Below are 13978 nucleotides of genomic sequence, written 5' to 3' on the forward strand. Positions count from 1 at the left end.
TAATTGATTTCCGATGAAGCGCAAACTCATACGTGGAGAAAAAGAAGTGCCGAGAGCGCAATACAGCTCGTCGAATAGTCCATTTATGAAGCAATGATGGACAGCAACACTGTTTTTAGTACTGCTGGGCTATACAGCAATACAGAGCTGAATGCCGAGATGAATTTTGCTGCTGTCCTTTTGTTGCTGAATTTTCGCCATCACCTTTAGTTGGTCTCAGTGAACAAGCTTCCTTTCAACTTGCGTAACTGCAAATATTTTGCTCGAAATTTACTCAAAGCTCGTTTGTGAAACACAAAAGCAAAGTATTGACTCAATAATGTAATATTTCACATGCACATGCAAGTCTCTTGCAAGTTCACTTTTGTAGACAAAGGATTTATTGCATAAGGGATTCGTGATAAAAAATCGATTTTCCTTTCCGAAAATACATTTGTGAAATTATACATATTAATCGAAATATATAAACTATTCACCATTGCTAGTAATTATGTCCATAGAGCTTACCTATCATGATTCATGAATTTTTTAGTAAGAGTTGAGACTAAACAATTGTGCAAAGAATACCATATACTCGTATGCAAAATACTTACAATTAATATTCATTTCTATTGAAACTTAATATTTTTTTTAATGAACCCGTTCTGCCACACAAAATTCTCAGCTCAAACTCTTCATATCACTAAGTTGAACTCTAATTTTATTTTAACCATGACCCAACTCTTGATTATTGGAGTTAATCCAGCATTAAATTGAAAAGTGATTCAATCAAGGAGTGATTTGATTTATTTATGAATAAAAATAGAGAAAAAATAGAGAAAGAATAGAAAAATAATTAACAAAACAAAATATTTACTTAATTAATTGCATGCATGCATCACAAAACTAGTGAAGATGTTGAGTTCACATAGCGCTATACTAGTTATTGTTGTTGTTGTAGAAGCATAAACAGTCCCCATACATGCATGGGAACTTCAACTATCTTGGGATTTTTTGTTTTTGCAGTTATCTCATCGTGCGCTGTGCACTATGGGACAGAGCTTTGTTTCGCAGAAATGGTATCTTTTACGTTAACCTAGATGAAGAGAGTTCATTCATTTCCCAACTTTAATCACGCTCTTCTGGGTAATTTTGCCCCAAATTCCTTACAGAGAAGAGTGCATTTTCTCCTCTATATACTCGTATAAATTTAATTGGCAGGTACACCTCGACCAAGATGAAGCTTTTTCTATCATTTAGTCTTTCATGCCCGAGGATTTGAATTAGCCACTATCGAATGGTAGTCACGCACCAACCCAGCTGCCGATTTCTCATATAATGATTAAAAACCTTTTACGTGAGCACAGACCCCCGGTAATCTTTACCGATTACGATTATTGACTGATGCTAAATCAGCCAGTCGACTGTCGTAGAACTATCAATTTATTGGAATGAACTTTGGGCAATAGAAATCATCTCGTATAACACATTGAACTCACTATACGAGCCTTGTAGGGCATGGATGTATGTCTTAAAAAATAAAACTTATTACCACAGAAGGATACGGAAGAAATTTGGGATATGTAGTTCTAACTGAAGTTTCAAATAAAAATTAATGGATATAATATAAAATAGAAACAGCGACGGTTTTTGGCAAACACCTCGTGGGATGCTAAAGAGATATAAATAATATGGATTATGTATACCTTTACGCGATTTTTAACTAGTGTTTTACAATTTGTTTTAGGATTAAACTATTCCCCTTTTCTTTAAGCTTAAGCTTTAAATTTTACAAATAGCTACTCACAAAGTCTTCGGCATATTTGAGGCTTGCTGAGCCTCCGTGGTCTGATTAGAAAATTTGGAAAGCGTTTAAGGGATTTTTGAATTCTCTTAAATTTCTGAAAAAACAGTGGACTTAATTGTCTCTAATAGACTCATGTACGAGTGACGTAAGCAAAAATAGAGTTTTCTATTGGTTATTGAAAGATTGTCAAATCTGTTTTATATTTGTCAGTCACTAATTATAAAACTGTAATAAAACGATTTAAAGCCACATTTATCTCTCGCGGAGGTGACATGAATTGTTGAACTGAATCGACCAATTTCAGCATTATGCTTTTCCTTGCGGCGTTTTCCGAAATCAGAAAACAGAAAACCTCTAACAGGTCAATACACAAGCTCAGCCGAATCCAGGCAGCTGACTTATTGAAAATTTTACCGCTCAACTTCGTACCGGTTAGTATTTCATTAATATCTCTCACATAGATTGAATTACTCCATTTCAGTCCATTCATATTGGAAAACCCTCCAGCTGTCTGTAGCAGGTACGGCCGCAATTAGTGTTGTGAAATTTCTCAAAATTGGTTATTGCGTTTAAAGTTTCCTCTGCTACAAATAAATATGTATGGAAATAACGCAGCTGCTCTTATTTTCTCATTCTAAATGAAAAATACTAAAAATATCAAAAGATCCTATGCTTTGGCACTCTTTTTACATATATAAGCCAATCATAAATGTCATTGAAGCTAATTTAGAGGAAGAGAAACGAAGTTAATCGCTTGGCCCCATAGTATAATAAACAAAAACACACAAGCAAATACATTCAAAAAAGTACTGGGAATTGATTGTTAAATGTTAAAAACATTGTCAAAATGGTAAACAAGATCAGACGTTGAAAATAATCGGTGCGTTGTTTTTTAAGTTAAGTTTGTCCTTTCATGTATGAGCTCTTGTTAGTAAACGCTGAACGCTGTTACTTTGCACTTCGTTACAAAAAACGTTCCCATACAGGCTGAGGTTGAGTAAAAACTGAAATTAACTTAAGATATTATATAAGCCTATTTTCTGTCATAAGATACTAAAGTTAACTGAGAAAAAAACATGCAAATTTATTTAATAATTTTGGAGAGCAGATAGCTTATACAGACAGACAAAATCTCGTGTTTTTTTGTATGCGCCAAGCTTGCCCATTTCAGGTCAACACAATCAAATTACTTTTCCTTAGGTCTTAGTAGGTACATTTTTTATCGAAATTAGAAACCTGTCGACTTTCACATCGCTTTATATTCCCCTTTACTTCAAGGTCATGAGGCATTTTATAAAGCTACCTTATTCATGTATTTTGGAATATAACTTAACCTTCTCAAAACATTATGTCGCATAAATTTGAGATCTTTAAATATGCTCTTATCTCATCCAATGTACAACTGTGTAGATCTTCGAAAAATCTCCACATTATTAGCTATGTGAGCAGTACTAGAATCCTGACTGTGAATGTTTTCTTTTTGGCTTTTTGTTGAGGAGCTTTTTCATGGCAGAAATACGAATGGAGGTTCGTCATTACCTGCCCAGAAACAATTGTTATTAGAACAACCCTTTCTATTATTCGGTGGCAGTCACGCGCCAACCCATTCGACTACGGCTGCATGGAATAGTTAGTTAACATAATTTACCGGGATTTTAAACATTGCTTGACTGGCTGGTGTTATTGGTTCCCAATTGTGTATACGAGATGTAAGTGAGGATTGCTTTTCTTCTCCTGTCAGGTATATCTTCAAACAAAATTTCCCCCATATTATTGTTTATAACCAACATTTTCAAATAGTTCGCATTCAGTTTCTCTTTATGGCGCTGGCAAGCCGTTTAGCGAGTGAGTGTTTCCATCGATAAGTGAGGGCTTCAGCATGAATATCATCCGACATACAATACATATATGCATACCTTGAATGTGAAATCCATCGGACTTACCGAATATTGACCTTTAATAAAACAATTGAATTTCTTATCAGTTTCCTAAACCCCGAACTCTACAAAACGGCAGCATAAGTTGAGCTTCAAAATAGCGAACATTTTAACTATTCTAAAAACTCTCTGGCTTTAAAAATGTATATATACAAATATGGATATGTAAATACACGCGTACAGAAATCCCGAAGAAATACCTCATTCATTCGCTTTCAATTTGATATAATTGTTTAAACTCTATAGCAAAAAGAAAATGAAATAGAATACTGGCTTAGAAATTCCGATTGAGTTTTTTAAATTCTCAAATCATCAGAGTACTTTTGTATGTTTGCCAGGAGCAAACTCTCAGGAGGGCAATGCAGAACAATATAAGAAAACAGAGAAGTTCGGAAAAGAAAATACGTACACATATGAATGCCATAATTTAGTCAAGTGCCAAGGCTTCATGCAGTTGAGCTCCGTTAAGGCACTAGCAGAAAAACTGTTACAAATAAATAACCGCAAAAAGTATACCAGGAAAATGCAAACTTGAATGAAAAAATCCAAGCAAAAATGAATAGCGACGGCAAAGGATGTTGCGTTGCAATTGTCGACCAAAGAGACGGTTCTGGTAGCAACTTGAAAGTATGTGGCACAAGAAGAAACAACAAAAAACTTACCCACATGTTGCAAAAACAAAACTCACAACAATCGCAATCGTAGAGGGCATCATTTAAGCTTTTGTGTTTTGCGTTTAAAAGCTTGGTAATTTCTCCAAAGGGAAATAATTGTTGAAAACCAGGTACACACACATATGCGAGACACGCAGTTGCGAGAGGAGAAACCGCAGGAAATGTGTAAACAACAGCAAGAAAGAGATGATGTGGTAGACGTGACAAAACAATATAAATTCCTTAAATCTAAACGATCAGAATTTAAGTTGACTTGCATGACTTTAAAGATATGCAAATAAACACTGGTATTTATCTACTTATACAAGTACATACTCATATATACGAGTACCACATGTAAGTGCGTGTGTAATAGACGATGCGTATTACGATTGAACAATAAATTTTAATTTCTACATGAAAGATATTTCAATTTGTGGTTTAATATAAAAGCTGTGTATTTGATAAATATTAACTAAATGCAGAAAATTGGAAGTCTGAAATTTATTCTAGTTAATTTTTTTTTTCGATTTAGACAATCACAACTAAATATGTGCAGTTATTGTGCTGAAATTTTAGAATGCAATTTATTGAACTTCGAATCAAAGTATTCACTAATTTTTGATTTTATCTAAAATTGCTTACTCTTTAGTGAGTAAAGTTTTAATCGCTTTGAAATATTTGAGGCCAATTCAGCAATTCATTTGAGTGCAGTAATTCATTTGCTTCTAATTTTGTACCTGCTTTTATTTAATATTGTGGGCTACGTACATTCAACTTTCAATTACTTTTTTTTTTATGTTGATATACTCGTCTCGAAGATATGTTCACGGTTTTAGCAATAAGGCATGTTTAGTTTGCTTGTGACAGGCATAAATAAGAGAAGTGTTTTGCGTTGTTCGGCGATTTTCTGCTATCGACTATTAACTCTCCTGAACTCTTCCATTGGGACGATTGGGTTTGGTAGCGATGTCATAATTCGCCACGATTCGTCACCAGTTATGATCCTTTTAAGCAATTCTAGATCATTGTTGACGTCATTCAACAATTCCTGAGCGAAGCTCATGCGACGTTGTTTTTGGTCAAAATTCAGCAATTTTGGAACGAACTGCGCTACCATACGAAATTTTAAAATTTGCCTAATTTTTTAACACACCTCGTAAAAGCATTCATACTAAAATATTTTACCGCAAGAAGTATTTTTAAGAGCTTGAGGGCTTAAAATGATAGCACAAATAGAAATATTGTCGGAATATATTTTTTTATTTTTATTGGTTATAATCTGGTAGACGAATTCATGGCATTTATTTTTTCAATATGATATCCGGCATATCTTCAATCAGTCCAAATTGCCTTTACTTTTCTAATACATATCAATGAGCGCAATCAGGGAAAAAGCAACGCAAGCGATAGTCATTTGGCTTCAATTCTTGCACTAGCTGCATTTTATAGGCACGCAGATGCTTACGTAAAACTGTCCAGCCGAAAGTAAGTTTCCTAACCGAAGTACAAAAGCCAACAAACTGAGACCGACGACGAATCGACATTTCGGCATCCTCTTTAACATTTCTCTCTATGAGCTTCCCGAACAGATCCTTTATTTTTAACAGTTTCCACAATTTGGAAGCGTTGTTCTAGTATTAAACGATTCATGATGGCTTGCCAAACCTTACTGAACAGAAATCAAACCATAGATATCGATAGTTGTCATGCAGCAAAAAAAAACAGTCTAGTATATTAATTAAAACATTTCTTACAAGCTAAATTCCCTTCGAAGTGTTTGTACATGCAAATATTCATAATAAAAATTAAAATTTTTCCAATGTGAAATTCGTTCCACAAAAATCAAAGCCTTGAACAATAAACAGGCATATCTTCTCTCTCCTTTCTTTGTACTAGAAAATGAGAAAATGTTCCCACTAAGCATATTGCCTACATTAACACATGTGATTAAGGGCAACTACTTATAAGCGAAAATACGATGCAAAATGTTGCATGCAGATAGAAAGAGTACAAAATTCGTCGAGAAGAACAATTACGCGCATAGACGGCAAGTATGTCTCGTTGAAACAAAACAAAAAAGATTCTTCTGATTGAAAAATTTCACACCTGATGAGCATGAATGACTGCACATGAAATGAGTTGTTCTTGCTTTTTGATTTCCATGCTTTTTTCGTGTCAGCGGCTGAAAGTGCGCAGTAAGCTCTGTTTTCTACTCTTAGGTGTTGCACTTACCAATGATTTCGTGAAAGTTTCATGTTACTGTTGCATTTATAAATCCAAGTTTTATTAAAAAATTGTTAGCAATGTATCTTCTAACAAACATACATACATACATATATACGTATGTTTCTTACATTTGTTCGAATACAACTGATTTGTCACTATTTGCTATTTTCTCTTCCGCAGGATCACAAACTGAAGCATATGGCTGAGCTGCAACAATCCGTTGTTACCGACCAAGATACACGCCATCAAATACAGACACAGATTCTGCAATGGGAAGAGAATTTGGAGCGTTTACATTGCGAGCAGTTCCGCTTGCGTTGCTACATGGCGTCGTTGCAGAGTGGCGAATTGCCAAATCCAAAAGTAAGTACACACACCCTGAAGGAAATGAAACTATTAAACTATTAAACTTAAACTTCTAAACTGTTTTCAAAAAGGCCAGACTATTTTCTGTACGCTATCTTTGATGTGAACTAACTTGTTTCGGTAATTTGGCGAAGGTTGCAAACAAATCAGTCTCGGTATCTTTGCATTAGGTTTTAATTTTATATACATTGACTACTTACTACATACCTACATATAAGACCACGAAATATTTAGTAATGGGGAGGCAGAACGCAAGCTCCGCAGCTCCAGGAGCCTTACGTTAAGTTTAGAAACATTGTCTCTCAGATGATATTATTTGATCTTCTTGTTATTTCCTTTTCTGACGTTGTGGAATGTAATTCGTTTCACAAAGGGTTAATTTGGGGAGCTTAAAACAAAGAAATATTTATCTGAACCTAATTCACTAAAAATGAACTTAAAATCAATGCACACAATAACATTATTTACTTATATTTATTTATATCAGACTGGTTTAATTCTTTAATATGAATATAGATTGAAGCCTGTAGCATGTCAGGTTTTTGAGAAAAGTAGGGTTCAAAATACCCAAAATATGTCTTTATCAAGTTTTCTCTTAAATTTTTTTTAAACTATGACGTGTTGGACACTTTTAGTCCTAGAATCGTGTTCAGCATGTACAAATATTGTATCAGACTCAGGTAAAAGAATACGAAAATTTAATTTTGTAGGCCAGTATAACCACAACTAAGAAGAGGAGCTCGGCCAAACTCATTTAACCTAAATGCACTCATTGTTGCCATCTTCTTGATATGTAGTTCTACCGGAATAACGTGTGTCAGCGCGTTCAGGGCCCCCCTAGGACATGGTCTGATCGCACCGACCGTTATTGCACAAGCTGATCTTTGTATTCTGCCGAGTAATTTGGTATTGTATTCTCTCTCTAGAGCTTTCCACCAAACTACCAAACCATACGTTAAAATTGGTCGTATAACCGCCTTATACAACCATAATGTATACTTGTGTTGAAGACCCCATCTTCTTCCCAGCATAGGTTTACAGCCATATAAAGCAATTTCTGCTTTCTTTACCCGTTCTTCAATGTTTAATTTCCAGCTAAGTTTGGAGTCCAGAATTACCCCTAAATACTTTGCACTGGGTGAAAGTGAGACGGTTTGTCCGTTAATGCTTGGTAGAGTAAAAATTGGTACCTTATATCTGGTCGTAAATAGCATGAGTTCTGTTTTACGCGCGTTTAAACTTACTCCACAGCCTGTAGCCCAAGAGTTAAGCTCGCTTAGCGCCATTTGAATGATCCCACTGATCGTATTGGAACACAGTCCTGATGCCATTAACACCACATCATCAGCGTACGCGACCACTTTTACCCCTCCTCCATTAAGTTTTGTTAAGATTTTACTAATAACACATAACCAGAGGAGTGGAGATAATACTCCCCGCCGTGGAGTGCCCGTGTGGACTCTTTTTGTTATGTTGATATTGCCCATATTAGCTCTAATTATCCTGGTTTCTAGCATAGAGATGATTCAATTGCTGATACAATTTTCCACCCCTAAGTCTATTAATGCCCGTTGGATAGCATCAGTGCTAACGTTACTAAATGCGCCTTCTATGTCAAGAAAAGCTGCCATAGTGTACTGTTTGCTTGCTAGAGACCCCTCTATTGTTCGGATTACCTCGTGAAGCGCTGTCTCCGTCGATTTGCCCTTGAGGTAAGCATGTTGTGCAATTGATATACTGGAGCTCTCCAGCGAGCTTCTAATGTGTATGTCTAAAAGCCGTTCAAATGTTTTTAGAACGAAGGACGATAGACTAATTGGCCTAAAGTCCTTCGCTGTTTCATGTTTCGCTGTCCCCTTCTGCCCACCTTTGGTAAGAAGATGACTCTAACAGGTTTCCAGCCATTTGGAATATAACCTAGGCTTAGACACGCTTTGAAAATTTCAATTAGCCGTGACAGAATATTATCAAGAGTTTCCTGTAACATCTTGGGAAAAATCCCGACAGGGCCTGGAGATTTAAAAGGTGAAAACGATTTGATTGCCCATGCAACCTTCTCTTTTGTGACTATTACATCCGCAAAATGCTGTAGGTCATAGCGGCTCCGCCGAATTCTCCCAACATCGCTATCGTGAGCGCTACATCCCGGAAAATGAGTATTTAAGAGAAGTTCTAGAGACTCTTCTGCCGTAGAAGTCCAAGTGCCATGTGGCTTCTTGACCCAAGAAGCCTCGCAGAATCTCTGGTAGGTTCGATCGAAGAACAAAAATCTCTCCAGCTCTCCTTCTTGGCGGCCCTAGTTGCCTTTTTGTACTGTCTCCGACTATCTCCGTACAGTTACCAATTACCTGTTGAGTAGCTGAGATTAAAATTTTTTCTTCCCTTAATTTCGAGAACTCATTGCTCCACCAGAGAGGATGTGTTTTTTTGCTATATTTAATTGGACACAACGTCTTGTAGGCCCTACTGAATGTCTTCTCCAATGTTGCAACCCTACTCTCAAGGTTTTCCGTGAGAGTGATTTGGCTGATCGGAATTCCTCCCAACCTATTGTTCACTACATTTTTGAAGTTTTTCCAATTAGTTCTTAGTGGGTTTCGATACGGTAAGGGTGTATCCACCCTCAGATCCAGCTCGTAAAGGATCAAGCTGTGATCCGAGAAAGAATTTTTGTTGGAAACCCTCCATTTTTCTACCCTTACCGAACTGTTTACGGACAGTAAAGTAACATCAATTACTTCCACCCATCCCCTAAAGTACTCCGTATTAGGAAAGGTGAAAGTGGGGGTGTTACCTCTGTTGCAAACCGTCAGGTTAGTATTGATAATAAAGTCGTAAAAAGGCTCAACAATATGATGGGATTAAAAATATGTTCAAATGTTTTTTAGCTACAATACAAGATCTGGGGTTACGTTCAGTCCGTTTGTAGAAAAGGTTGTGGTTGTTTCCAGTAAACCCCTTCACCTTGGTGCTCCGCAGCCAGGGTTGCTGGATTAATGCGATGTCGACATCCTCCTCCGCCAGGAGAACAGTTAGGTTGTCCGTTGCAGTCCGCGAGTGCTGCAGGTTTATTTGGACAATCTTGAGACCCATGCTGCTGATCGCTTTACAATTTGACGGCGTCGCCAAGCTGCACTCCCGGGTGCTGCTCGTCAGCGCCATCGTTTTTGGTAGATGCGGCGTTGTCAAGTTGCATGCCCGTGAGCAACTCGTTGGCGCCGTCAACCTCGTCCTGTTCATCCTTCGGATTAGCAGAGCGGATATCTTCAGTTGCGTTTTCCTGACGCCGAATCGAAGTTTATTGTCCACTTTTCCCAGTGGCTCGATGCTCTCCTCCGATATTTGGAGAAGGAAGGACACACTGTTCTTTAGCGGAGCCTCCGCTTTGATGATGCTCCAGTCATCCATCGGAACAGTGCGGTTGTGTGCATGCAAGTATGGAACTCCATGTTCGGTATCCAGATGCGAGCCCTCGGCCATCGAGGGATTTCGCTGGCCGGGATTAGTTTGAGCCCCAAGCCCCCCAGTCGTTCTGGATCTTGCCCACAACTGTTTGCAGGAAGTTAAGGGAGAGTTGACCATCGCACTTGATCACCCTGTATCCGCGGACCACCTCCATTGAATCAAATCCTGGCACATAACCCTCCGAGTTTGCCATGACGTGATCGACGACAATGCGGGACAGCCGTGCTTCGATTTCGGACCACTTATCCGATGCAGGCTTACCGCGGTTAGTTATTTCAGCAACCAACGCTATTCCCGTGCCACTTCATTAATTGTGGGTTTGGTTGGTTTTGGTATTGAAGCGGTGTGAACCGACACTTTGTGCTTCTTCGTAGGTTTGTCGCTTTCGTCCTGCGAACGATTGCGTCTCACGGCTTCTGCCTTTTGGGTGGTCTGGAACGCCAGGTACTCATCGGCCACCTTTTGGCACCTTGCCTTATCGGCCGCGTCCTTTGGATGAGTTTTCCCTTCAGCCTCATTTTTGTTTATTCTACCAAGAATAGCCAGAGACCTCTGGTAAAGCTTATACCTGGACGGGCCTTTTTTTAACGTTTTGATGCTTTTGCCCCTTGGCATCAGCGGATATGGATGGTTGATTTAAGGTTGATGGCTGCTGTGGCCCACAGCTTTGCCATCAACCGTCTCTTGGCTGGAGGACAAGAGTTCGTCCTCTGAGGAAGTTCCCAACTTCCTCAGTTCGTTAGTGTCGGTCCGTGTTGTACATTTGACCATCTGTTGTGTAAATGGTTGCGTCCGTTTGTCCGTTCGTTTTGGGTTTGTGTCCGTCCGTTTGTCCGTCTTCTTGGTAGCGTTATCCGAAGTTTTTGTTTTTTGTTGTTTGTTCATTCCTTCCAAAGGGCTGCCCATGTCGCCATGTGCGGTGACCAATGAGGATTTAGGGGAAATAAACGGTCCGCCATGGCAGCGCCCCATACCATAGTAAGGCCACCGTTACAACCTGAGGCAACCTGATGTCGGGAGGGCTCCGTTAAAAGACAGCCCATCAGCCCTTACTGTAGCAAAAGTTTTTGATTTAAACTGACACACAAGAAGCAAGCAACTGTTTTCCATGCCAAAGAAAAGCGTTGGGGCTTCAAACTTTCCACCATTTGATGAAGAGCTTCATAACACCTAAAATTAATCAATTTTGAAGGTTTGAAAGCAGTTTTGTTGCATAATAAGAATCAATTTCAGTCGCATATGCAACTAACATGAAAGAAACTTATGCAACGATGGAGAAAATTCTACGTTTAAATACTGGCAAATAGTGTCCGACCTGAAAGTCCTAACTATCCTATTCGGCATGCAAGGAGGCTACACAAAATACCCTTGTTATCTTTGTGAATGAGATAGTCGCGCAAAAGATCACTACAAATGCGGTGAGTTGCCACCAAGGCAATCCTTTCGAATCGGAAAAAGGAACGTTGTCAATATTGCGCTGGTAAATACTCATAAAATTATTTTGCCCCCACTTCACCTGAAATTGGGTTATATGAAGCAATTTGTGAAACGTCTGTATAAAGACTCGGAGGCTTGCCTACATTTAAAATCAGTATTTCCTGGACTCAGTGAAGCTAAAATGAAAGAAGGCAAGAAAAATTTATTTTTCTTAAAGTAACTCACATTTGAAAACAATTTCAAAATTTGAAAATTTTCAGGTGTATTTGTAGGGCTGCAGATACAAAAACTGATGGTTGATGAAACTTTTGTGCTGAAATTTAATGAAGTTGAAAAAGAGCATGGATAAGTTTCATTTCTTTATGTCGCACTGTCACGAAGGAAGTGCTAACTATGTTAACGTTGTGAAGGAATTTCTGGAAGCATACGAAGAGATGGGATGCCGAATGTCAATTAAAGTTCATTTTTTGCATCCTCATTTAGATTTCTTCCCAGAAAATCTAGGCCACTTCAACGATGAACAGGGAGAAAGATTTCACAAAGGGATATTGGCAATGGAAAAGCGTTTCGAAGGAAAAAGATTTTAATTACGAATTTTCAAAAATGAAAGTAGTGAACAAAACTTTCAGTTTAGTGATTTTTTTGTTTCACAAAAAAATCCGTTACTTCGACACATTTTGATCGATTTTTGAAATTAAATGCTTTTTACATTCGGAATAGATACAGCTAAATATAAGACTTTCTGCTAATAAATAAACCTTTCATTTCAAATTTTATCGACAGCATCTCGTTAAACTCGCAAAAATTGACTACAATTTAAGTTTTGTGTTGAAAAATCAGTGGTTATTTTTGCTTAGCGTGAAAATTTTTTGAACACGGTTCCGCGTCGTTCTCGGCTAGAATATGGATCAAAATTAAGTTCAGGATGCAATTTGCATTTTAAGGTAATGCATAAGATGTATGCGTGAAAAGGCTACAACCTACATAATTATAGCCACGTTAGCCAAGTCAGTGATATATTCTGTGCCTCATTGAAAAAACCACATTAGGCCTATGTGGCTTCCTTGGCAATGTTAAAGTTACTGTTTGGGGTGATGTGCGCGCTCCGAACATTATCGGGCCATTATTTTCCGATGATGACGAAGGTTGTGTAGTAACTGTCAATAATGACTGATAATGGTGTGGGATCAACGAATTTTTGCTGCCATTCATCGAGGAATATCAGCAAGAGGATTATAGGTTCCAGGAGGATGCCGCAACACATCATAGAGCGCGACAGATTATAAATTTACTCAAGATAATGATGGTGGCCGGCGTAGCCGAATGGGTTTGTGCGTGACTACTATTTGGAATTCAGAGAGAACGTTGATTCGAATCTCGGTCCAGAATAAATTTTATTCTAATAGCGGTCGCCCCTCGGCAGGCAATGGCAAACCTCCGAGTGTATTTCTGCCATGAAAAAGCTCCTCATAAAAAATATCTGCCGTTCGGAGTCGGCTTGAAATTGTAGGTCCCTCTATTTGTGGAACAACATCAAGACGCACACCATAAATGGGAGGAGAAGCTCGTCCAAACACCCAGGAATGGTGTATGCACCTATTATATATATATATAGTATATATAATGATCCGGTTCTCCCGTCACTTTCAACTGGTTCCTCGCTCGTCCTTGAACACTTAACTCTTGCTGTGGCATAGCCCAAAAATGTAATATGGGTCCCAAGACGTAGGGACAACCCCGTATGGCAGACGAGGTAGAAATGAAGAGAATCAATTCACAATCATCCTCTGCTCATACCATAAGAACTACCCTATCGGAGTCGATCGGCTTTGAAGTACCAACTAACAGCTTCCCCTCAAACTACTTTGGAGCAGCATCGATCATTATATGTTATATGCCTACGAGCTGCATTGCGTAATTCCGTGTCTACACCTGCGGAAGGGAAACGCCACAGTACCTAATTTTCCGTACGACTGGTATGTCACACACAATCAAGACCGGAAATACTTAAAAAAACTGTATTTGCTAATAAACTCAGCGAAAAATACACAGGGTGGTCCATGAAACAATTAAAATTTTAAGTATTAATATTTTCGGCTTTGATT

At 38.2% G+C, this 13978-nt stretch overlaps 1 protein-coding gene across 1 annotated transcript in view; it reads left to right on the forward strand.

Moving 5' to 3' along the window:
- The window catches only part of LOC129243049 (protein still life, isoforms C/SIF type 2), a 297252-nt gene that overhangs the window by 51766 nt on the left and 231508 nt on the right, over window positions 1–13978 (forward strand). Inside the window, exon 4 of the mRNA XM_054880124.1 lies at window positions 6786–6968. Coding sequence (XP_054736099.1) covers window positions 6786–6968 — 183 coding nt within the window. The remainder of the gene's footprint in view (window positions 1–6785; window positions 6969–13978) is intronic.

The sequence above is a fragment of the Anastrepha obliqua genome, chromosome 3, assembly GCF_027943255.1.
Source record: "Anastrepha obliqua isolate idAnaObli1 chromosome 3, idAnaObli1_1.0, whole genome shotgun sequence".
NCBI classification, from domain to species: domain Eukaryota; kingdom Metazoa; phylum Arthropoda; class Insecta; order Diptera; family Tephritidae; genus Anastrepha; species Anastrepha obliqua.